The sequence below is a fragment of the Pristis pectinata genome, chromosome 1, assembly GCF_009764475.1.
Source record: "Pristis pectinata isolate sPriPec2 chromosome 1, sPriPec2.1.pri, whole genome shotgun sequence".
NCBI lineage: Eukaryota > Metazoa > Chordata > Chondrichthyes > Rhinopristiformes > Pristidae > Pristis > Pristis pectinata.
This window is the reverse complement of record NC_067405.1, coordinates 116216128-116243783: the sequence shown is the minus strand read 5'-3', so window position 1 is coordinate 116243783 and position 27656 is coordinate 116216128. Positions and strand designations below refer to the sequence as shown.

Genomic DNA, 27656 nt, shown 5'->3' with positions numbered 1-27656 from the left:
AACTATAATATGATGTCCCAATTCAATGCCATGGCCGATGAAGGCAAGCATTCCATATGCCTTCTTCACCACTGTCTACTTGTGTTGTCTTTTGCAGGCAACCATGTGCTTGTAATCCTAGGTCTCTCTGTTCAAAAACATTCCCCAGGGTCCTGCTATTTTTTGTATATATCCTGACCTGGTTTAACTTCCCAAAATGCATCACTTTGCCCTTGTCTGCATTCAATGCCATCTGCCATTCATTTGCCCACTTTCCAAGTTGACTGATATCTTCTTGTAACCTTGGACAACCTTCTTCACCGTCCACTTTACCATCAATTTTGGTGTCATCTGCAAACTTGCTAATCGTGCCACCTACATTCTCATCCAAATCATTAACAACAGGGGACCCAGCAGCGATCCCCGAGGCACAGCACAGGTCACAGGCCTCCAATCTGAAAAAGAACCCTTCACTACCAAGCCTCTTATTATCAAGCCAACTTTGTATCCAATTGGCTAGCTTACATTGGACCCCATGTGTTTTAACCTTGTGAGTGAGTGAGAGATAGAAGACTCGATTGAAGCATACAAGATCCTGAGGGGTTTTGACAGAGTGGATGTGGAGAGGATGTTCCCTCTTGTCAGTGAATCTGGAATTGGTGGGGGGGGGGGGGGGGGGGCGTCACACTTCAAAAATGAAAGGGTACCCATTTAAAACTGAAATGAGGCAAACATTTCCCCCTCACAGGGGGTCATGAGTCCTTGGAACCTTTTTTCTCAAATGGTGGATGAAAGCAATGTCTTGGAGTTGCTCTAAGGAAAAGGTAGATAAGTTCCTGATGAGCAGGGAAATGAAAGGTTCTCACAAGTAGAAGGAAAAGCACAGTAGAGGTAATAACCAGATCAGCCATAATCTTATCAAACAGTGGCACAGACTCAAGGGGCCAAGTAGTCCATTCCTGCTCCTAATGCAAATGTCCATATGTATCATTTTCAAACAGAAAGACATTACAAGCTTTACCACAGAACATAGAACAGTACAGCACAGTATGGGCCCTTTGGCCCAAAATGTTGTGCTGACCTATATAAACCTACTCTATGATCAATCTAACCCTTCCCTCCTACACAGCCCATAACCCTCCATTCTTCTTACATCCATGTGTTTATCTAAGAGTCTCTTAAACGTCCCTATTGTATCAGCCTCTACCACCACCCCCAGCAGTGTATTCCAGGCACTCACCACTCTCTGTGTAAAAAAACCTACCTCTGACATCTCCCCTAAACTTTCCTCCACTCACTTTAAACAGATGTCCTCTGGTATTGGCCATTGCCACCCTGGGGAGAAGGTGCTGGCTGTCCACTCTATCTATGCCTCTCATTATCTTATACACCTCTATCAAGTCACTTCTCATCTTCCGTCACTCCAAAGAGAAAAGCCCTAGCTCACTCAACCTTTCCTCATAAGACATGTTCTCTAATCCAGACAGCATCTCCTCTGCACCCTCTCTAAAGCTTCTACATCCTTCCTATAATGAGGTGACCAGAACTGAACACAATACTCCGAGTGTGGTCTAACCTGAGTTTTATAGAGCTGCAACATTACCTCGCGGCTCTTGAACTCAATCCCCCCACTAGTGAAGGCCAGCACACCATATACCTTCTTAACCACCCTATCAACTTGTGCAGCAACTTTGAGGGATATATGGGCTTGGACCCCCAAGATCCCGTTGTTCCTCCACACTGCTAAGAATCATGGCATTAACCTTGTACTCTGCCTTCAAGTTTGATCTTCCAAATTGTATCACTTCACACTTTTCCGGATTGAACTCCATCTGCCACTTCTCCACCCAGCTCTGCATCCTGTCTATATCCCATTGTAACCTACGACATCTATCCACCTTCTACACTATCCACAACACCACCAACCTTTGTGTCATCTGCAAACCTACTAACCCATCCCTCCACTTCCTCATCCAAGTCATTTATAAAAGTCACAAAGAATAGGGGTCTCAGAACAGATCCCCATGGAACACCACTAGTCACTGACCTCCAGGCAGAATATGCTCCATCTACTATCACCCTCTGCTTTCTGTGGGCAAGCCAAATCAGGATCCATGCAGCCAAAGTTTCCATGGATCCCATGCCTCACGACTATATATCCCATACCATCTTGTCTTTTCAAGACAAATTAACAAGCTAGTGTGGAATTGAAGGATGCAATGCAAAAATATTGGGAGAAACAAAGGACTGCATATGCTGGAAACTAGATGAAAACCACAATGATGCTAACCTGAAACGTTGACCGCCTGCTTTTCTCCACGGATGCTGCCTGGCCTGCTGAGTTGCTCCAGCATCACTGTGGTTTTCATCAAAAATATTGGGAATTGGCAGTAAATAATTTCATTTGAGGTAATGTGGATACTTTTGTTCTGCATAATAAATAACTATGCAATTCTCAAGCTTAATGGAATTTAAACCTTCAAATACAAACAGAATCATGTATCTAACAGCAGCGCAGGTACTTTGTTGCTTACTCTCCTAGCTTGAAATGACACTAAAGCAGCAGTTCCTTCAATCACTCTTCATCAGAAGAGCTATTTATAATGAAAGAATCATCCGTGTTAATCAGAGACCCAGGTGTTATAACAATGTGATCATGTTATAGTGCAGGCTGTGAATTCTTTCAAACAAACCAAGTGTCAACCCTGTAACACCTATTTCAGAAAAAAGTTGCAATGCAGTTAAATTATGCTTCTGAACAAAATGTACTTGCTTGCACTCTGAATGGGGGTTATTGTGCTGTAAGTAATTAAAAGGCTAAAATGTTCTATTTATCAAAAAAAATGTATTCTGTTTTGAGCTTCCCAATACCTGGCCATGTGGAAGGCAACAGACCGTGAAAGTTGCACTTAGTCAGATGGAAGGTTTCATTCCCTGACAATGCTGCATATGAAAATCTGTAAACTTGGAACAGAGTGCATGTGTTCAAGATGTGCTTTATGTAGTTTCCTTGTAGTCACTTTATCCACCTACCTAGTTCTTGATAACCGTCATCCCCTGAGAAATTCCCTTCAATGGTAGTTGACAAGATAAAGATCAATGCCTCTTTAAATTGTTCAAAATGTACCTGAAAAACAGGATAGAAACAAAAGGTGTTAAATTGATAAATTAAAAATAACTACAAATTCAAGTAAACACCCGAGGATGGCACAATATAATAGGGTGTATAAGGGACACCTCCACATCCTGTTTCTCTGTTGTCTAAGTTTTCCATGCAATGACATCTCGATAATTAAGCGCACCACAGTTTGTAATTTGATGGCACGTTCCTTTGGAGGGACCAGTAAAGATCACAGGGAGAGGAGCCAGTTATCATTGGCAAGATGGAATGAGAACAATAATTGCACACTTTTAAAACTAAATTAAAAAAGGCAGAAATAATTGTGACAACAACCGCTTTGTTGTAAATATTCTCAAAACTTGAATTCTTAGTCTAGTACTGCATCTGTTGGTTGCTTTAAGTGGTTTCATAAGGATGAGAGGCTAATAAATGTCAACCAGTTTATAGTAATGTAGGACAAGTCATTTTTAAAGTAAAACTATTATGTTTACGTATAAGCTTTTTACTGATATTACTGTTAAAGCAGCACCACTTGCAGTTTCTCAACTATTAGCTTATGAGACAGCAAGTGTACAATCAATGGAGTTTCTTTTCACAGCATAAATTGTTTAAAGTGAAAACTCTGGTTTTTGATAAACAAATTTCTAAGAGCTATGCTGATGTTTTTCATTATACCAGCTTAGACTGTTTATATAACTTAATTTTTTTTTGCAGTGTTTACAACCCTAGCACTTGAAAAGATCACACTGTAATGTTCAATGCTGCCCAACAGAAATCTACATACACAGAATCAGGAAAGCTAAAAAGAGACACAAGACTCTGCAGATACTGGAATCTGGAGCAAAAAACAAACTGCTAGAAAAACTCATTGGTCAATATGCTGCTTGACCTGATGAGTTCTTCCAGAGGTTTGATTTTTGCTCTGGGAAAGCCAAAGGCTGTAGTAACTGCATCATTTCTTTCTGGATAAAGTATGATATTACTGTTAAAAGACTATGCTTTGTTCTCAAGTCAGAATACTCCTTATTTCTTAAAATTCCACTCAAACACTTGAGGTGCAGTAGAATAAACTAATTAGTGTTTGAGTCAAATACAGCGTGCTCTAAAAGAGTTCTGAGTATTATTCCAAATTAACATGAACAATGAAATTAATATTTTCTTTGAACATTCAATGGAAAATAGAACAAATTACTATTCAGCTGTCATTTAATCCAGATTGCAAAGACAAATTTTGACTCTCTGAATTTCATTTACAACAGTTTGTCCTGATCAAGGTTAGTACACAATAAAAAGTTGAAGTGAATATTCTGTTCGACAATGATTCCTTAACAATTCAATGTTGATCTAAAATTAGTATCTTCCCATCACATCATTGGTCTGAAATCTTGGAAAAGTCACCCCTGAAGTTGCTGCTGGTTACTGTGCAGAATAAATTTTGTAAATATGCTGCTAAATAAAGTAAAAATGGACCCTATTGTTTGTCTTGAAGGTAAGATGTAAATTACCCTGGCACATAGTATCAGTTTTCAATGTCTTATAGACAGTTTGATTTACTTTAATGCAGCTGCCTTTTAAAAACTTTGATCCAAGATTGATGCCACAGGAATAAAAATAACTTGATATCCCTACCAAGGCCAAACACAATAATCTTCCCTGATTACTGTGGCAAGGATAAACTGATCTCATTCACTACATTTAGATGTCTTTAAAATGGAACACATGCATTGATTAACAGAAATAACATGAACCTGACAAAGTGATAATAAGCTGAAGTTTGTTCAGAACTGCAACAGCCTTGAGTTGCTCAAGGTACTAAGCACACACTGAACCAGATGTGTGTACCATCTTATGATGGTTTATGGTATTAGAAGACAACTGTTCCAGTAACCAGAAGAATAAGCTCACCTCTACAAGCAGTATTTAAAATTAAAGGATATCATTATAAGAAAAGAGTAGCTTACTTTTCAATTGTCACTTCATTGCAGACACAATATTACAGAACATACAATGAATACAACAATTCTAGTTCCAGTGTGTTCTATAAGAGTATTAGAACTTCCTTAATGCAGTTTAACAGTTCAGTTAATCATGGCCTAGGCTTTTAATCTAGGTTACGGACCGCTAACAAGGTCAACCAACAGGACACAGCCCATGACAACAAATCACTGATCCAATCTTCTTTAGCAATGACAGCAGATGTTGCGTGACCAGGGAAAAGAAAATTCTTGAGCAGTATGCCCTTCCTATTGTGAAGTTTTGCTTTATAGAAAAGAAATACCTATTGTTGGTCAAAATCAGACCATCTCCTGGGCTTTGCAGTGCATAATTCTGTGTATTCACTGCATAATGTATTCACCCAATGCCTGCCTGACCAAAATGTGGGCCTGCAGCAAGAGCAGCTGCACAGTGACAGATGGTTCCTACTTCAACAGGGAACAATTTCAGTAGCATCATTTCTAAATAAACTATACACAATAAAGAGTCTGGCTAAGGAGAATCTTGCAGAATCTTAACACAAAACCAGATTTTTTGCACTTATTTACAGTTACTGGATTTTGAACATATAATTACTGCAGAGTACATTCTAATTCCATTGAAAATATCAAAAATAACTTTGAAAATTACTCGTGCATAAGTGGACTCAGCACTAGGGAGATGCCCAAGGGTTTCTGCTCCTGACTGCCAAGCCGCTGATTCCAACTGTAAAATTCAACAACATACAGATAACATAAAACATGATATGCAATCCCATAGCCAAAGAGTTTTAATCTAGGTCCATACATGGAGAAGCAAGTGTATTGAAATGTCAAAGACCTGTGACTTTTTAGTTTATTTATTAAGTACTTTGTGACTTTATTAATTTGATTGTTAATAAGAATGGCTTGAATGTCAACTGTTAAGGATTTCTTTAAATCCTAAATTGTAGCACATTATTCCTGTATCTGATATGCTACTTTTGAGGGAAAAAAGACAGCACTTTCACCAGGGATACAATCTGAACTCCATGAATAAAAGAACAGATTTAAGAAGCAGCTAAGCCTTTTTTGAAGGCTATAACTTCCACCTGGCTTTTTATTGCCTTTTTGTGATTCTACTTTCCAGCGAGCCAGCTGTTACTGGGGGTTGGGATTGTATTTTAATGGCTATGGGAGCAGCTGTCCCCTCTGATATGCCACAATTCTGCCAATGACAGTGGAACACCTTACAATCTGCACAGAAGATTCAAACAGAAATGATCAGACTGCAACTAAAGCAGGAACCTTCAAAAAGTCATTTGGTAAGCTGGCTCCATTCTGACTGAAGGAATAACTTCTTTGCACTTACTGCAAATGTTCCCTTCAAATATTTCTCTGCTAAACTTGTTGAAACTAATTTTTGTTAGTCATTTTTCAAATAGAACACACAAGAGAATCCAGATCTTCCATTCCAAATCGACTGAAAAATAAGAGGTCTGTATTTGGTACCTACAGAGCAAGTCCTTGCATGTACACACAACAATATCTGTGCAACCCTGATCAATTTGCAAAAGGTAGAATTAAAAATCATTGCAAGCACTGGTCTCTGGGTGTACAAAAGTATTATTCAGTGAACTTATGGCAAGCACAGAAAATCAGGAAAGAATACAACAAAGTCAGAAGAGCCACGTGGATAACTCTTCACTTCCCTTTGTCCCCATCCCTCATGTACATTCTATATATGTGAGGGGGAATAAATATGCAATATATTTAGTAATTTTCTAAGTAGTAACCTGATGAATAACACCAATTTCCATTAAATATTTACTGCAATTCTAGTTTATCATTGCTCTCAAATTGTATCCAACACTGAAATGTCATTCACATTTATCATTGCTAATATCCAATTCTATTCACACTAATGTTTTTCAATTATAGAACAGACATTGCTATCAATCTTGTGCTTCACTTAAAACAAGTGGATTCATTCAATTACATATTAAACAGAAATATGTTGCATAGCGATGATTAGTAAATTGGTACAGGATTTGTGCATATTAGAGTAAGATTTTCATTAATTTCACAGTAAAATTCTCATTATGTCAGCAACCCAAGTAGCAGACATGATATGAAAGAAAGGAGATAAGGCAAACACTATTTATATTCAAAACATTTATGAAAAGAAACCTGAAATGCTTAATACCAGCTGCTGATATAAAATTGTTAAGCAAATAAGACTTACCATAACTATAAAGGAATTTGATCTCACACTTTTACTTTCAAATAGAGATTCAAATACAATTCGTAAGATTCCAGGAAATCTTCAACGGAAAAAAAACCACACATCTATTTATAGCTATATTTTTATGAATAAAACCCTAAAAATATGATTTGATGCCACAGTGAAGCTAGCAGCTTTAGTCAAATTTAAAGAGATTAATTTACTGATTTATAGATAGTTGTGTTCTAGGGGTTTAAAAGAAACTCATGCAGGCTAATGTTGGGCACACCAGTACATTCTTGATTTGTGCCATGCAGATGGCAGAAAGATTTTGGAGAATCAGTTAATGAGTGACTTATAGCAGGATAATTTTTAAAAAATTATTCTTGTAGCCACAATATTTCTATGCCTAGTTCAGTTACATTTCGGGTCAAAGACGGCCCCCAGATGGTTGATGGTGGGGAAATTTGCTGATGGTATTGCTACTCTTAGTTCACTGAGCAGCAGTGATGCCAAACTTTCTGTGTATTGGCAGTTAACTAACTACTGTAAATTACCCTTTAGTATGGGTAAGTGGCAAAAAAAATCAAAGTGTTGTTGGGCATGTGAGAGAGTAAAGGGGTACAGGGATATAAGGAGAAGGGGAATGGAATTGCTCTGCTGGGAGCAGGTGCAGACCCAGTGGGCCAATAGCCTCCAGTGACTTAAGATAGATATGGACAACTTATAGTCGGCCTCTCAGAACACCAGAGAAATACCACAGACCTCTGCAAAATCTTCCAAATCCAGTGGCAGAATAGATGAACCAATGTCAGTGTTCCCTTCCAACCCAACTTATACAAAGTTCTGACCTTAACCAACCAGTATTGATGGATTGGCCACATCCTCTGCACACCTGTTACCTGACTCCAAGCAAGAGCCAGACTTTGAACTCCATCAAGGCAAGCAATTTCCAGGAAGAAAGAACTTTTCAAGGACATTTTCAGAACATAATTGTAAATTGGAATTGGAATACTATGGTCACTGTACTGAGATACAGTGAAAAACTTAGTTTTGCATGCCATCTATACAGATCATTTCAAAACACAAGTACATTGAGGTAGTACAAGGGAAAAGCAATAACAGAAAGCAAAAATATAGTGTTACAGTTAAAGACAGAGTGCAGAGCAGGTAGACAATAACGTGCAAGGTCCAGGACAAGGTAGATTGCGAGGTCAAGAATTCACCTTTAATATAAAAGACGTCTGTTCAAGAGTCTTATAACAGCGGGATAGAAGCTGTCCTTGAGCCTGGTGGTGTGTTTTTTCAAGCTTTTGTATCTTCTGCTTAATGGGAGGGGGAGAAGAGAGAAAGTCTGGGGTGGGTGAGGTCTATGATTATGCTGGCTGTTTTTCTGAGGCAGTGAGAGTCCATGGAGGGAAGGCTGGTTTTCGTGATGGACTGAGCTGTGTCCACAACTCTCTGCAATCTCTTGCAGTCTTGGGCAGAGCAGTTGCCATACCAAACTGTGATGCATCCAGATAAGATGCTTTCTATGGTGCATCTATAAAAATTGGTGAGGGTCAATGGGGATATGGCCTATATCCTTAGGAAATAGACGTGCTGGTGTGCTTTCTTGGCCGTAGTGTCTCTGTGGTTGGACCAGGTCAAGCTATTGGTGATGTTTACATCTAGGAACTTGAAGCTCTCAACCATCTCCACCTCAGCACCATTGATACATACAGGGACATGTGCTCTGACCCACTTCCTGAAGTCAATGACCAGCTCTTTTGTTTCGCTGACATTGAAGGTTGTTGCCATGACAACATGTCACTAGGCTCTCTCTCTCCTTCCTGTACTCCATCTCGTCATTGTTTGAGATCCAGCCCACTACGATGGTGTCATTTGCAAACTTGTAGGTGGAGTTAGAGCAGAATCTGGCCATGCATTTAAGAGTGTATAGGAAGTAAAGTAAGGGCTGAGGACACAGCCTTGAGGGGCACCAGTTTTGAGGATAATTGTGGCAGAGGTGTTGCTGCCTATCCTTACTGATTGCAGTCTGTTGGTCAGGAAGTCAAGGATCAAGTTGCATAAAAGGTAACTCATGGGAATATTTGGCCCAAGACCAGTCAAGGTGTGAAGAAACATCCAGGAAGGTGCTGAAAACTTAGAATCTCTCCTATAGGAGGCCATGGAGGCCAAGGGCAAGCAGCATGCAAGAACCCAATCAACTCTCCAACCCACTGCACACCACCCGTCTCCACTACGAACCTCATATAGGTCTCATTAGCCAGCTCAGAACACACAGAAGTGTAGTGAAAGCAAGTCATCCTCAACCCTGAGTGACAGCCCATGGTAAGAAGCAGTAGTTGTGGTTAGGCTCTCTCTTGTTGGAGATGATCACTGCTTTGTACTTGGATGGCTTGAATGTTAATTGCTATTTATCAGTCCAATTTTGCCCGTATCTAGCTGTATGCAGGTAAGGACAGCCCTTTATCTGAGAAACTGCAAGTGGAACTAAACTGTGCAATCATCAATGAACCTTAAGTTCTGACCTTTGAAGGAGAGTAAAGTCATTCATATAGTTGGACCTTAATACTATGCTGAGGAACTGGTGCTGTGGCTGGGTGAAGGGGAACCAGGAGATTAAATCTTATTTTGTATATCCTTCCCTGGGAGGTCCTCTGCATCCTTCTTATTAGTTGCCATCCTATTTCAGCCTGAAAGAAAAGGCAAGTCCTATTTAAAATGCTATTTGTGTGTCAGAAAGTTCACATCTGAATGGTTGAGTTCAGAGAAGAAATGTGTTCTATTTTAACTCCCCAAAGTCTTCATTCTCAATGTTAGATAACCTGACACATTACCATCGATCACAGCTTTGATTTGTGCGTATTGAAGACTTTGGATGATACCGATTACAGCAAGGTTTGTAAATACATTAAAAAGGATATATGCAAAACATTTATTTAGAATGTCATAATTTCTTTCAATGTAACTGTCAATGGCTACTGGACGTTTGGGTAGCTGGATTAGTTGTAGTTGAATTGTGCAATACAGAACAAATTATATGTCCTTTAATCCAACATTTGTCATCTCAATTCACTTGTGATCTCACCCACTGGGTCATCTGATACTCCAGCCAAGCAAGCCACTGGCTGGTAGAGGCAATGGTGTATATGGGTGATTGGGTTGTGATGGTTAGGGCAGCCATGTTGCAGAGTACAGACTCCAGTCATCTTAGGCCCCCTGCCACCTAATCAAGAACTTGTTCTATGAAACCCATGCAATAGCCAGTATGCAACATCAATCCCACATTAAAAGAAACCACATATAGGCAACTTCCACTTCACCAGATGATGTTCAGGGGATGGAATGACAGCACCTTCAACAATGACAAACCTGAATGCTGCTTTGCTATGATTGCTTGGGAAGTCAGATGCTTTGGCATCAACAATGGCCATCTGTGGATGAGTCTGTAGTTTCCCCATTGGCTTCATTAACCACCTCAGAAGTCACAAAATGAAAATGGAAGCAAGTTATCTTTAATCCTGAGGGACTGCCTGAGGTGTAGCTTGATCAAAAGACATCATCTCTTGACTAAGATGGTACAATTCACAATATTGAGTCCATAGATTTGAGTTCAAGTAATTTAGATTTTCATTTCTATGCTTAAACAAAGAGAATATTATTATATATGGTCTTTCAGATAAAACATTAACTGGTGTTGACTGATCATTGACCCAATCTCTATCAATTAATCCTGGAAAGACACAGATACAAGGAGAGGAAAAACCTCAGTGGTGGAAGAGTTTAGTCAAAAGTCAAACGTCTTCTGTGCCTCCATAGCATGCTACATCTTGCTTATATATCATAATGCAAACTTATTAGACACAAACATGATGGAAGCCATTTGGATCAAATATTGATAGGTTGAGCAAGCTAGGGCTTTTCTCTTTGGAGAGAAGAAGGATGAGACGTGATTTGATAGAGGCGTACAAGATGATAAGAGGCATCGATTGAGTGGACAGTCAGAGACTTTTTCCCAGTGCGACAATGGCTAACACGAGGGGACATAATTTTAAGGTGATTGGAGGAAGGTATAAGGGGGATGTCAAGGGTAAGTTGTTGTTTTTTTTTAAACACACACAGAGTGGTGGGTGCGTGAAATGCACTGCCTGCAGATACATCAGGGACATTTAGGAGACTCTTAGATAGACACATGAATGATAGAAAAATAGGGGGCTATGTGGGAAGGAAGGGTTAGATAGACCTTAGAGCAGTATAAAATGTCGGCACAACATTGTGGGCCAAAAGGCCCTGTACTGTGCTGTAGTGTTCTATGTTGGAACTTATAAATAAGTGACATACATAACTTCAAACTCTGCTGCACATTCAAAGAGTTCAAATGCTGAAAACCATGAGTCAGTTGTGTATTAACTCAGCACTGTGTTGGTGCAGTTCCAGCATCTGAGGCTGTGCATAGGCAGTATGTCAATACATAACCCAGTATTAATGTCACATTTCAAACACAAAAGGCTGAACAATGGTGGTTCTTTAACCCTGAAGGCTCAGTACTCCTTTAATAATGAACTAATGCTCAAAGGATTAAGATATGACAATGTTGATTTCAGTTATGCCAAAATTACATACAGTCTAGGTAACTATTTGTTTACTATGGTATCTAGTTAAATCTCCATAGTGATGAGTGGCTTGGTAAAACCGACTTGAGCACTGAATCATGGATTCATGTCACAGCTGTTTATTGAATTTCACATTTGACCAATTGCAACCACTTCTTCAATTTACATTTGTGTCCTGAAACAAGTGCATTACTAGAGGCAGACAAAAATGAATAGAAGCACAAGATAACTTCCTATCTTTCAAAGTGCATGTTTTGTTAACTGGATTAGCAGCAACAGCAATAAATTATTTACATTAAGAAACAAATAAATAATTGAGCACAGGAAAAAGGATAAAAAAAACATGTAAAAGGACTACTAAAGTTGACTACGTAACCCATCTAATTATGGATTTATCTAAATTACTTTGAACCTTCAGAGGCTCCTTAAACTGGTGAAATATTAACACCAGTGCATGTTTTGCATACAGGTCCCCAGTATAATATTCTTTGTTCACAAGGGCTAAGGCATGTTCTACAATGGGATCAGCTTCAGTCACTTCAAGTGCACACAAGGCCTCTCATGGACTAGCTCTGCCATTATAGAGCTAGTAGAGGAAATCAGCTAGGTCTCAAATCACAGATGGGAAGAGAATTTCCCTGGTGGAAAGCGATGGTCGAAGCTTTAGTCCAAGGGGTGGATTTTGGGTGTTAGGGTGAGTGGTGGGGGTGGAGATGTTTGGCTGCTGTCGGCAGTAAGGGGGAAAGCCATGGTTGTTGGAGAGGGGATATTTCCGATGCAGAATCTTATGGAGGGGATTTGAAGGAGAACCACATCAAGGGAGTGAGTTAGCAAAGTTTGTGAGTTAGCAAAGTTTGTGAGTTAGCAGTGAGGGCTACATTTGAAAAATCTTAACTTAGCAGCAAGATCATTTGGGTACCAAACTCTCAAGGTGACGGACAAGGTATTGTAGTTAGCCTTGAATTTACACTGACACAGGCCAATGGTGAAGCATGCTTCTGCCTGATTGTCCTGTGCCGGTCACAGGCCATGTACATGCCAGTCAGTACAGTGTGTTTCTGGGCAGATTTGTGCATACACATGGGATCCTGGAAGCAATTTAGCAGCTCCAAGAATGACACAGTTTGGGTTGAGGAGGTCAGGATTCTGATTATATGGCATTGGTCTACGTGAAAGGATTTTTTGACTTCAGTGATCCCATTTACCCTTTATCCTTGTATTTCTACAGTAAACATTTCAAAGAGATTTTTCCAAGGTATCAAAATTTTAATATGTAGACCCATTGACTAAGGCACTGTAACCTAGAAATAGATCAGTTATGCATACTTTAAATGCATAAATTATGCATAAAGCAATTTTTTACCCAGATTAAATTGGATTGGAGAGGATTTCTTGACAAAATTGCATTCAATGAGAAACTGGCTCAGGCACTTGTGTTGACATTTTCCTAATATCAGTGGCATACATAATGATGTCACAAGTCATGCACTGCACATTCCACCCATTGCTGCCTTAGAGATTTTGGGTGCAGCCTCTGAACTATGTCGAAAGCTCTCAGAAAAACTAGAAGCACAATGTGCTGAAGTTTACCACAAAGCTAAAAGACCAACACTCTGACATCAGTGTCTTGCACACAGCATCTGCCAGTCTGAGTTTTCAATGGTCAGGATAATGGAATCTGCATCAGTGATGCTCCCTTTCCTATTCACAGTTTTTCTGTTCAAATCTGAGCCACAGGCTGATCACCAGCCCTGTGATCAGCACGCACCTTGCACTGGCTGGCAGCTACTCACAGCATGCGTGTTGATCCAGGCAGACCATGCTGTGGGGGTTGCCCAGACACACGAGATCACAGTGCCCTTCCACTTTTCAGTTTTCCTCATCTCCTTGGCAACCTTTGCTGCAGCTATTCTGCAGCTGCACGAGACGATTTCTTTAAGCTCTGATGTGTTTCCCAGTGATCGGTGCGGCAAAGGTGTGGCAATGCAAGCTCTTCATACAAGCCCCAATGGAAAACTCACACAACTCATTTCAGAGGAGGATTTTGTCTGCAAACAAAATTTCTATACTGTAGTGCTCTCTATGACTAACTGGCATAACACAGCCTTAATGCATTCTTGCCCAATTTCACAAATGTTTGTGCAGGTTCGAGTGGGTCTTAGTATGAAAAGCTGTACATTTAGCAAATACAATTTCTAGTCTCTAAGCTTTTCCTTTAAACATTTTACGGGGATCTATTCATTAGCCAAGACTGACAATCAAGAAATTTCTTTAGTTCATTGCACTGAATTAAATTGAAATTTGATTACTGTGAGAAATCAGATTGCTGTAAACAGAATCAAGCCATTCTAAAAGTGAACTAAAAGGCAACATTTTGCCTGTTCTGATCCAGAATTATTTGTTACTGCCAGCCTCATGGCTTCTTTAGTAAAGCCATCATGAGACGAGTACTAATCAGAATATCGCAAATTCTGTTCCTCAGCTTTCCATGTCTGCCAGAGTGACTTTACTTAAGCAAATAGAGTTCCCACTCATCATCACATTTCACTGACCCCTCCTCCTCCCGCTCATTGAAAACAGGATCTGGTTCATCTCTAGCAACACTTTTTTTCACATCTGTGGCTGAGCTTAATCTCAAAGCACACCTGCAAAGATTGGGCCAGAAGTACCAGAAGGCATTTGTGTGACTGTGCTCCAGCAGAACTCAATGGCTTCATGATAGTCGAGAAGTAAATTAATGCAACAAGAAAAAGAACATTAACAGATTTGTTGATGAACAAACAAATGACACCTGACACAAGTGTCAATATTCGAGCTTCAGTTTTTCAATACAAAAGAACATTTTCCCAATGAAGGATCTTTCCTTGCCATCTGTTGCTGTAAGTTCTCTGTGGAGTTTGAAATGTATAAGCAATATATTTGCAGCAATTGAAAATCATTACAAATGTAAATCTGCAGTCCAAATAATAAATTGAGTCAGCAGCAAAATTTAGAATAAATCACTTTTAAATTGCGTGCAAGGCTCAGAGTTGTGAATGAGTGGGGCGGAGGTAGTTGGGTAGTGATCTTGTAGGAATATTGTAACACCACAGATTATGACAGAAAAGAGGATTAATTCAAATTAAGCTGTTACACTGAACTTTCACACAATAATCAAGGCATAATGCAACCAGTCACACAGTTTAAATTCACTATCATTTTTACTGCTGCAGATATGTTTTGACTGCCTGCAGTTCCAGTTCTCTCTGGAGTAGCGCTGCCACGTTTAAAGATTTTTCATCTAGTTGAAGTGCAACATGTTCCACTTTCTAGCAATGGACCCATTAATCACTCAGCAGAACTTGCTATTTCTCAAATAAACAATGGAGCCCTACCTCTGATTTATTCCTCTCTCTATTGTTGCCATAGTTTGTGCAATTTATTTGCCTGTAATACTTTGAACAGCAATATATTCTATTTAACATCTACAAAACCTACACACTTCTTTCTGAAAAGTACTAGATTTGGGATGACCTATCAATATACAAAAGGCTGTGCACTAAGTACAATACACAAAATCCTGTAGATTCTGTAGCAACAGAAATTTTATCCAAGGTCTCATACCTTGCTTGCTTTTGCTTTAGCTTGCAAAGGCCTTCTGAAATTGGCCGCCTATTGTTGCATCCAAACATCCTAGATCAAGGTTGTGTGTAGAAAGTGCTCTGAACAATACAAATCAAGAAAACACAGTTTCTCTACTAACTTTCCCCCACCACACAACCCTCTACCCCGAAAAATCAAGATCTATTCTGAGATCCTGGAACATCTGGATCCACTTTCCACATCTTGGGAGCCACTACTCAATGAAAATGAAACTAATGCAAAACTAGCCACTGCTCCAATTTGCCAACCAAGCCTTCAACCAGCTGAGGAAAAAACATTTGAAATCTACTACCTCAAACCCGACACCAAATATTGGTGATCCTTGTCCTCCTGTATGCTTCAGGAACGAGAAAGACTTACAGCAGACACTCTAAGCACTGGAGAAGTACCACCAACTCTGTCTCTGCAAAATCCTCCAAATCCAAGGGCAAGATGAGCAAATCATTGTCCATGTCCTCTTTCTGGCACCCCCAGCATCAAAGCTTTATTTAACCCTAAGCCAGTTCCAGTGTAGGTCACATCATCCACATGGCTGCTGCAAGCACAAGGCCTATTCTCTTGGATACTTCATTTTAGGAGTTAATGATGACATGGAGCTTGAGTGTGCACATTTACAAGCAGCACCTACTTATTGCAAGTTGATGAGCGAGTTTGGACGGTCTTGATTCTAGAGCACAGATGACAAAGGATTAACATCTCCCAATTGCTTTGACTCCATTCCAGTAGGAAATGAAGGTAGTATTGGAGTGAGGAAGACACTTGTGTTATAATGACACAACCTTGCTTGACTCCAGTGTGTACGGGGGATTAGATCTGTGGTTAGTTAACCTATCAATTAGGATCACCTATTGCATGTTTATTATGTAGTGTGGGAAATTCTCAGTCAAATTCTCCATAACTCTCATTGTCAACAGAGTCAGAATCAGGGGTTTTAATGAAATTAATTGTACTGCTACATCTAAAACTTTTCTTGAAAGAATTGTGTCCATTATAGCTCTTGGATGTAATCACTATTGTAACAGGAAGGAGGCAATTTAGGAGGATCATTGCAATGAAGTTCCCCATGGTAGACAGTAAGGAGACTGTTCTTTAATTACTGCAATCAGACTTGTCTCCTGTGACTATCTTTAAGATAGTCACAATTACAGTATCTCACATCCCTCCCTGCCCCAGTATGGTCTCCTCTACCCAGATGAGGTCATACATTTCTACCAGAAGTACTTTTCCATCACGATTTAGAACTTCAATGGGAATTTTATCTGCTCCAGGGCTTTGCTGTTTTTCAGCTGTTATCACACTTTTTCAGTCCCTTGCCAGGCTGGGATAGCACTGAGATTGTAGCAGTTAGTTAACGAGTTTTAGAATCAGAGTTGTACAGTGCAGAAATGAGCCCCTCGGCCCACCACATCCATGCCAACCTTTTTGCCCATCCAGTCCATTCCCATTTGTCTGCATTAGGTCCACATCCTTCTATGCATTGTCTATTTAAATGCCTGTCTAAATATCTCTTAAATGTCGTGATTGTATCTGACTCCACCACCTCCTCTGGCAGCGAGTTTCAAATAGCAACCTCTCTGTGTATAAACACGTTTCTCTCAAATCCCCTTTAAACCTCCTTCTTCTCACTCAAACCAATGCTCTCTTGTTTTTGATATCCCTGCCATGGGAAAAAGATTCTGACCATCTACCCTGTCTATGATTCTTATAATTTAATTTACTGGGTACATTGCACATCAGGTCATTCCTCAGCCTTCTTCACTTCAAGGAAAATAAACCAAGCTTATCCAACCCCTCCTCATAACTGAAGCCCTCCAATCCAGGCAACTTCCTGGTTAATCTCCTCTGCACTCTCTCCAGTGCAACAACATCCTTCCTGTGGTTTAGCAATTAGAACTATACACTGTTCTCCAAGTGCAATGTATCCAGTGTTTTGTAAAATTGCAACATCATGCCCTGACTCTTATATTCTATGCCCAGATCTATGAAGGCAAGCATGACATACGAGTTCTTCACTAACCTATGTACCTGTGTTGCCACTTTCAGGAAACTATGGACTTGAATTCCTAGGTTTCTCTGTTCATCAACATTCCTTGGTGCCCTACCATTTACTGTACATGTCCTACCCCTTTACGACTTCCCAAAGTGCATCACCTCACACTCGTCAGGATTAAATTCCATTTGCCAATGCTCCACTTAATTTTCCATCTGATCTATATCCTGCTGTAGCATTGGACAATCTTCCTCGCTATCCATAACACCACCAACTTACATATCATTCACAAACCTACTAATCTTACCTCTTACATTCACATCCCAAGTCATTAAAATATATTATAAACAACAAGAATCCCAGCATCAATACCTGCAGAACCCCACAGGTCATAGACATTCTTCCACCTCTACCCTCTGCATCTTATCACCAAGCCAATTTTGGATCTAATTAGCCAACTTACCTTGGATCCCATGTGTCTTAACCTTCTGAACCAGGCTACCATGCTGACCTTGTCAAATGCCTTACCAGTGTGTGGTAGGATGGAGCCAAAGACACTCACATCAAAAACAGGATGAGGAGATCTTCGAAGTGCTCCTTCAGCAAATGCCGCCTGTCTCCCCTTCCTTGATAAATTTTCCTCCATTCTTGCCTCTTTGCAGGTTGTGTCCTAGGGTGTTTGAGCCGAAAGTTTTGACATTGCTGAGGTAGTAAGCATGTTGTAGTTAATAGCTTGGACTCTTTCCATTCACCATCAGTTCTTTAGGTCACAATTTTTTTGTTGGACCTTGGTCTTCAGTTGCCTGAGCAGCTGCATTCTTTCTCCTGAGAGACCATGGTGATGGGGGACTTGCCATTGGCAATGCCAATGACTGCCAAGGATAAGTGGTTAGACTCTCTCTTGTTGGAGATAATCTGGCACATTTGTGGTGTGAATTTTATTTGCTATTTAGATCTGACAGGCATGGACTGCTTCATTTGCCGAGGAGTTCTGAATGGAACTAGACATTCCAAATTCATCAGCAAACATTCCCACTTCTAACCTTAGAACGGATGGAGGTTAATGTTATAGCAGGTGAAATTGGGCCAAGGACACTGTCCTGAGGAGCACCTGCAATGATGTCCTGAAGCTGGGATGATTTATCTTCAACAACCACAATCATCTCTTCTAAGAAATACAACTCCAGTCTTTGGACTATTTTCCTCTTGATGGGGTAACATAATCCTCGCCAATACCAACAATGCTCCCAATTTGGTCCTTTCTGTAAATTCTGCAATTGTATTTGCAGTGAATTTTCAGTGGGGCTTCTGTCCATGGTGATTATTTGTCTCCTTTGCAGTAAAAATTGAAAATCCCCGCTTTGTTCTCTCCAAATTGTATAAAATTGCAAAATTTCTCGTCTCCTCCTATAGTTATTGCCTTTATTATCTTTCCTCTGACACTGATAATATGCTGCATTAGTTACGTTGGCAGATTTCCTATTCAATATTCTACCCTGCTGTTCGTCTCGTCCTGGAAAGAGAATCCGATAATGACACTGTCATCACAATAAAGTCTAATATCTGCAGACACCACACATTCCCAGCAATGGTCACGTGAAATGAGAAAGATAGAAGTACCCTTGGTATTTCCCATGAGGAAATTAACTACAATTCTATTGCTGCCTGAGCTTGGATCATAGCTTAGTCCAAGGAACCAATCCAGGACCCTATTGATCAGTATGACTCAGTACATATTGCGCAGCAGATTTATTATGGAGTCATCCAAGACACAGTTTATTCGAACATTTGAGCAGAGATGTTGGATTACTGCAGCCAGTAGAAGTCCAAATTTTTACTTAAATGTATCCAGGTAAGAAACTGGAGTTCATCACCTGGACGCTAGATTCCTTTATCAAAGGATCAGATATTTAAACTTAGTCGAAATCTATTGAGAAACAGACATTTAACTAGAAAGAGAAATGCAAGAACCCCTAGCTCCAGGCAAGAAAATCATGAGAACAGAGCAACACCCATCACAATACCACTGGATTCACTTTTACAACTACTGACTCGGTTCTGTTCATTTAGTAATCACCCAGCAATCTCCAGTATATATTGAGGTTTTCAGTAAATGTGTTACAGTAATGGTGAAAAAAATATAAACATCAAAAATAAGAGGCAATTTAAAAAACATTAAAGCAACATAGCTTCACCTTGTGCTATTTCAGATGGATAATAATAAGAAAGGAACTGCTATACTTCTCTGGCGATATACTCATTTTGAGGTAGTAATCTAATCAAGACAATCGTAGGAATGGCTTACAATAATGATGGCCGTCACTCCAGAAACAAAGTGTGCTCTTACCCTGCCAGAGAGATTTTCTTGAAGGAGAGTCTGCAGCAGCACTGGAGCTACTTCTTGTAACTGCAGCATATGACAGAGGTCAGTCAGCTCCTCACGGCCCAGTGACCCAGAGCCAATGGTATCAAAGCTGTCAAACACCTCCTTCAGCCGTGCCTCATACTTATCTTGCTCTGCTTCATCCATCCCATAGCACACGACGGGCAACACCTGCTAAAAAAAATGAAACAAAACAAAACTGTCAGAAAAACCTCCACTGGAAAGGAATACTTAGCATTCATACGCCAGGGTTTTCAAAGGCCAGGATACAAAGAAACAAGTGATACAAGCTTAGAATTAGAATTTTTTAAAACTATGTACAGGGCATAAGATGCAACTTTGAGCAGGTTTTCAAGTATTTTGCCCATTTCCTATTGAAGTCCTACCCATTGGGAATGGGCACATTATATCACAATTTATCCTACCTATGATGCAATCTCCTTTTCATATTTCCCCTAAACCTGATAACACTGTCGCCATTAATTACTTAAATCAACAAAAAGTATATGAAAAGGTCACGATTTACTGCCTTCATATGCAAATCAGAATTCAACAAATAGTTAATTGCTTTCAGCCAAATGAATTCCACATCAGTTAAAGTATTCCCCACCTTATAATTTTAATGTATTAAAAAACAAAAAAAAAGTAATTTTTAAAATAAAACAGAAAATGCTGGAAATCCTCAGCAGGGCAGGCAGCACCTGTGAAAAGGGAAACCTATCAGGTCTGATACCCTTCATCAGAATGGGGAAAAAAAAGAGAAAACAACTTTGTTTTCAGTAGGACAGAAAGTGGGGGAGGGATGAGTAGAGCAAAGGAAATATCCGATTGGGTGTGACCATATTTTTTTTAATGTAGCAGTTACAATAGCAGTAATTCTTCCCTGAAAATTTCATTTCTAAAAAAATTCATTGCCAGTGGGTTTCAGTACAGGTTGGGAACCTGCGAACTGCAGTTATGCAAGTCCAATGCTGCTGATTGTTGGAGCTTGAGACCATCCACAGCCACATGCTGATTGGCTGGTGCCTTTTTCTAAGAGACCCATGTACCATTACCCACCTCCCTCTTCCCACCGACCCCCATCATATTTTTTTGTATTCCCTCTCCAATTAGGACATCATTTTCATGGCATAGGTTTTAAAACTTCTTATAAAAGGGAGTTAACTCAAATAACATTTGCTTGAAGCAAGGATGTCCAAGCTTTGTAATTTTTCTGGTGACTTCTGATTTGGTGTTGGTATTAGAGATAGTCCTTGTTTAGTGAACCAATTATCTGGGATAATTATTGTTGATCAACAATACAACTTCTAGGTAGAGAATGAGCCAGAATCTTATTGAACAGCAGAGTAGACTCGAGAGACCTAATGGCCTATTCCTGCTCCAATTTTTTATGCTTTTATAAAATATGGGGGAATATTAATAAATCTCCAGAAATGGTTGTGTTATTAGCAAACAAAATTTGATGCAAGTGGGAGAGGCTACATTTTGTTAATAAGAATATGAAGATAAACATTTCCTGGAAAATTAATCTAAAAGGGGTAGAGAGGAACAGTGATCTAATAGCAGGTGCACAGATCAGTAGTGCTGCAGGTTAATATAGCCATTTAAAAGAGAGAGTGAAACACAAAGGTTCAATTCTGGAGGGACAAAATTTAAAGCTGAAAAATATTATTTTTCTTTTACATAGCCTAGATTTGAGCTCTGTGAATAGTTCAGTGGTGAAATTTGCTGTTGGTCACTAATACCAAATGCACGCAATGTACCAACAAACATTTGGCACTTCCGCACAATCCGTTAAGTTGATTTCAATGGAACAGAATGTGCGAATTACTATTAGTGGCTGATATTATCATACATGTTTAACTCAAGCAAACAAAGAAGAATTACTGTCCCCTGCTTTCCACATTATAAGAACAGGAAGGCTGGGGAGAAGATGCCAAAATGATTTACAAGGCCAATACCAGATCTGAAATGTTAAGCCTATCACAAAAGCTTGAACAGATTGGGGCTCTTTCCCTAGAACAAAAATACAAGAACTTTTTAAGATTATGAAAGAAGATAACAAGATAAGCTTAGAGAAGACATCTCTGCATGGGGGAGATCAGAACAAGGAGACATGAAGTTATTTTTAATTATTTATGCAAGATATTTATTTATTAGTCACATATACATCAAAACACACAGTGAAATGCATCTTTTTGCATTACTGAGAACGTGCTGTGGGCAGCCCGCAAGTGTCGTCACTCTTCCGGCGCCAACAATAGCATGCCCACAACTCCTAACCTGTACGTCTTTGGAATGAGAGAGGAAAGCAGAGCATCCAGAGGAAACACACACACACACACACAGATACAGGGAGATCGTACTAACTCCTTACAGACAGCAGCTGGAATTGAACCCAGGTCGCTGGCACTGTAATAGCGTTACACTAACTGCTACACTACCGTGACATCACAATCGAAGCAAATCTTACTTGTCATTAAAGAACCCATGCCTGAATGTTGTCTAATCGGTGGCAAATACCTACTTCTGATCAAATGAAGGATCACAGCTGAGGTTGTTGAAGATGGTTAGATTAAGGGCACTTTCCTGAGGAATTTCTGCAGTGATGCCCTGGGGCTGTCCATCACCCCAAAAAGGAATTCGGAAGAACATCTTCTTCAAAACATTAGAACTTTCTACTACGAGGTAAAATTGAGGTATATAGTATAGAGGGTTTTAAGGAGAAGCTGAATAAACGCATATGGGAGTCTGGAAGAAGGATATGTTCGTAGAGTTATATGAAGTATGGGGCATGATCTTGATGTGGCTTGTTTTTGTGCCATAAATACAATGTAAAAGGTGATATCTTTTGTATTCTCATAAACAAGGCTGAAAAACTGCCATGCTCTGCACATGTATAAAAGCAAATGAATACAGTGTTACTGTTCCAATACTTCCCTGATAGCCAAATTTCAAATTCTTAGGATCAACCAAGTGACAAGATGGAATTGCAGAATATACACAATTGTGGTAAATGCTTTGATAACCAAAGCATTTATGCAATAATCGTAGTATAAACAGGGAAATATTAAATTGTATAATAACTAAAAGGAAATGAAAGCTCTCTTAACCTTGGGACAATTATCCTTCCAACAGCACAGTCAAAACCAGAATCTAAACGAAACTCAGTCTTATGCCAAGCATTGATATGCAAGGGTTATGATGCATCACATCATAACCCCTACACAGAACAGCCTGGATTCCAATTTTTTTAAGTTAATCATCAACTGTGGTTCTGGAAGCTTAATTATGTTGCTCTGCAGATTTCATTGCTTCACTGTTGTTAGAAGATCTGCTGGCCAATGACAGCCAAGTAGCTCAGATCTAGAGAAAATGCTAAAAAAAAAGCTCCCGTAGCATTCAACTATTTATGCTCAACTGTGGATATTTTGGCTGTTTTGAACTGATGCACTCAACTAATAGGGAATTACATTGCAAATCTTTATGTTTATAGTCCGGATTGTACCCAATTTTTTTCTTTATGTAAACTTTCTGTGGCTGCAGCATAAGCTATACAGCTGTTCTGGAAACATTTCTGTAGGAATAGTAGCATGAAGCATGCTCAGCTGCAGGTAAATATGCCATTAATGGCAATACAAAAAGATTGTCAGCATCAGCTGGACCCAAACTCACTTCTTGCTTGCTGTATTGATAGAAGAGACTTAATAGTCATGACTGCAATTATTGTCATCAAGGTTTGAAGAGGTTTCTAAATGACACCAGCTGCAACATAATATAGAGCTGGAGACAACACAAAAGCATCTGAACACCCTTCTGAATACTTCAGAAGGCTACGTGACTTAAAGTAAGTGCTGTGTTGACAACAAGCTTCGATGCACAATGCCACCTCTGTCTCTAATTTCCAATTACAGTGGTGCAGCCATAGCCAGACAACGGAGTGGAATATTGTAGCCCACGTACAGATTTGCGCAGTAAAAAGCATTAAATGAAGCTTTGAGGAAAGTTTTTAGTACACATTAGAATGGTAAACAAGATCAAAGCAACAAAAATAGTGGCAACATTATTATCCCACAACCACATTTTAAACTCTTTTCATGCCCAATGTAATAAGAAAGAGAAGCAGCAGCAGCAGGTCATTCAACCCTTCTCCCGGTCAATAAGATAGTGGTTGACCTGTAATTTCAGGTTCATTTTCGTGTACTAATCTCACATTTCTTGACTCCCTTAATATTGAAAAGCTATTAATCTCAGTCGAGGACAGACTCTTCACTGATTCTCCAAAGACCTCTCGAAAAGGGAGAGAATTCCAAAAATTCATTACCCAATGGATGAAGAAATTTCTCCTCATCTCAATCTCAAAGGTTGACCCTTTATTCTGAGACTACAATTCCTAGTTCTAGACACCTTTGCCAAAGGAAACATCACCTCCCGAATCTACCCACTAAGAATTTTATAGATTTCAATAGAATCACCTATTATTCTTCAAAACTCAAGAGAGTATTGGCTCATTCTGCTCAATCTCTACTCTTGGGATAAAATCTCCAGAAATTAATCTGGCAAGTCTTCTTTGCACTCCCTTTATTGCAAGTATATCCCTCCTTAGGTAAGGAGGGACGGTCTATACACAATGCGCCAGGAGCAGCCTCACCATAACTCTTTATAATTCAGAAAAATGTCTGAAGATGATTCTTTGTCCCTAAATGTTAATTCTGTTTCTCTTTTTGCACATGCTGCCTGACCTGATGGTATTTTTCTGCTTTTATTTTAGATTTCCAGTATCTGCTTTTTTTCAAAAAAAAATTAAATTGGATTTATTATACTTGGTTCTGTCATCCAAATCATTGATATCGTTTGTGAACAGCTGGGGCCCCACCATTAATCTCTACAGCATCCCATTAGTCACAGCCTCCCAACCCGAAAACGATCCCTTTATTCACATTCCATTTTCTCTCTGAGTCAGTATATTATTCCCAATCCCATTTACTCTAATTCTGTTCAACTTTATCAAAGGCTTTCTGGAAGTCCAAATGCACCACATTCACTGGTTCCCTCTCCTCTAATCTGCCAGTTCGAACTTCAAAAACCCTCAATAAATTTGTCACACGTGTTCCTCTTTCATTATCATATATTGACTGCTATATCCTATTAGGATTTTCTACCTGCCCTATTAATCATCAATTCTTGTATTTCCCCCACCACTGATGTCAGGCTAATTGATCTATGGTTCTTCATTTGTAGGAGCTATCTAGAATCTATGAAATTTTGGAAAATGACAGCCAGTGGACTATCTCCATAGCAACTTCTTTCAAAACCTTGTGATGCAGGTCATCAGGTGAGGGTTATTTTATCAGTTAGTTATTTCTCCAATGTCTTTCACTGATGCTGAGTAGGGATTCTACAATTGTTTTAAACCTGTGGGTTACCATTCTTCGTTGCTTTCCAGTGACCCCTGCTGGAAATGCAAATGTGGATGACAATGGTTTCAAACAGAAGGCAGAAATTTGACCTGGGGCATGAACACCAGATTATACTCTGCTTATAAGTTTCAACTCCATTGATGTCAATGAAACTGAATTTCAGAAGCAGTGTATAATGCGCATACCCTGCTATAACATTTATCATGTGCATCAAATCGAATTACTACTACTTAGAATCTAATTCCAAATGAAGCATTACACTGTGAAAAGTCCCAAGTGAAATGTGCTCATCTTGGGATACAGTGACAACATGGTCATGGATTCAGTCTCAATATTGTATCTAATACAGCAATGTATTTTCAGGATCTGCTTTGTCAGTGGCAAACCAGCATTTATTCCCAATCCAAAATGATCATATAAAGCAGAGGATATTCCTTAGTTCATGTCTTGAAGTGAAATAGATCCCATATCAGTAGCAGCAAGGATTCGCTTCAAAATAGCAGGAGGGATTTTCATCTTAGTTGGAACAACAAAGGTAATTCCAAAGTGAATCTGTTCCGCTTAAAAAAAAAGGCAAGGACAGGAGTGGGATATGGAATTGATATGTTTTCCATTCCTTTAGGAATCTCTCTCTCACTCATACATAGACACTCAAGCATACTTGGGATCTCTCTCTCTCTCTCTCACACACATAGACACTCGGATGAGTATATATAAAGTGAATATGAAAATATTCGAAATGGCAAACTCTCATTTGCCAGTCTAATATCCCCGCGTCTTATAATTACCACACTGACACACACACAAAAAAGGGATCCAATATGGAATGTCAGTTAAAGAATTCTTATGGTGGGCAATCAATCAAGAAGAATGACATTTAATTGGATGTTATCTTTAAATGGGTAAAATGCAATTTTTGAGCCACATAACAAGTTCAGACACATCAGACCTACCTCCTGCTAGGAATTTGTAAGTCTTTCTTGTCATGTACAAATTATTCACAGAGATTAACATGAAATGGAGCATGTCATCTTCTATTAGACTTTCATGAAAATATTCAAATAGTAGTGACGAAGTCAGTTGACTGGGGCATGTGATCACCCACTGACAAATTTAAAAAAAGGCTGTGCAGTTCAGACAGACAATAATTTTAATTGCCATTTAACAGTTTGAATTGCAGTTTTTGAACAGTTTTACCATAGAACCATACAGCACAAAACAGGCCCTTTGGCCCACCACGCCGTGCCGTCCATCAGACCACCCTCACACTATCTAACCCCTTCCTCCCGAATATCCCTCTATCTCACATTCCTCCATATGCCTATCCAACAAGCTCTTGAACCTGTTCAATGTATCTGCCTCCACCACCACCCCAGGCAGTGCATTCCATGCACCAACCACTCTCTGGGTGAAAAACCTCCCTCTGACATCTGCCCTGAACCTCCCACCCACAACCTTAAAGCCATGACCTCTCGTCTTGAGCATTGGTGCCCTGGGAAGGAGGCGCTGACTGTCTACTCTATCTATTCCTCTCAATATTTTATATACCTCTATCATGTTTCCTCTCATCCTCCTCCTTTCCAGTGAATAAAGCCCTAGCACCTTAAGCCTCTCCTCATATTCAATACTCTCGAATCCAGGCAGCATCCTGGTAAATCTCCTCTGCACCCTCTCCAATGCCTCCACATCCTATAATGAGGCAACCAGAACTGAACACAGTACTCTAAGGGTGGCCTAACTAGAGTTTTGTAAAGCTGCATCATCACCTCGCGGCTCTTAAACTCAATCCTGCGACTTATGAAAGCCAACATCCCATTGGCCTTCTTAACTGCTCTTTCCACCTGTGAGGCAACTTTCAATGAACTGTGAATATGAACCCCCAGATCCCTCTGCTCCTCTACACTGCCAAGTACCTTGCCATTCACCCAGTACTCTGCCCTGGAGTTTGTCCTTCCAAAGTGCACCACCTCACACTTCTCCAGATTGAACTCCATCAGCCACTTGTCAGCCCAGCTCTGCATCCTATCAATATCCCTCTTTAAGCTCCGACAGCCCTCCACACTATCCACAATACCACCTATCTTAGTGTCGTCTGCAAACTTACTAACCCAGCCCTCCACCCCCTCATCTAAGTCATCTATAAATATCACAAAAGGTAGAGGTCCTAGAACCAATCCCTGCGGGACACCACTAGTCACTGCCTTCCAATCCGAGGGCACTCCTTCCACCACAACCCTCTGCTTTCTACATGCAAGCCAATTCCTAATCCACACAGCCAAGCTTCCTTGGATCCCTTGGCCTCTGACCTTCTGAAGAAGCCTACCAT

General features: G+C 39.8%; 1 protein-coding gene across 2 annotated transcripts in view; it reads right to left on the bottom strand.

Moving 5' to 3' along the window:
* The window catches only part of nin (ninein (GSK3B interacting protein)), a 127302-nt gene that overhangs the window by 88114 nt on the left and 11532 nt on the right, over positions 1 to 27656 (bottom strand). Inside the window, exons 2-3 of one of the 2 annotated variants that reach the window (XM_052038123.1) lie at positions 19833 to 20084; positions 3013 to 3106 (exon numbers count right to left, since the gene is read on the bottom strand). In XM_052038123.1, coding sequence (XP_051894083.1) covers positions 3013 to 3106; positions 19833 to 20057 — 319 coding nt within the window. In that variant the 5' untranslated portion in view covers positions 20058 to 20084. The remainder of the gene's footprint in view (positions 1 to 3012; positions 3107 to 19832; positions 20085 to 27656) is intronic. The other variant, XM_052038211.1, reaches the window with a different exon arrangement.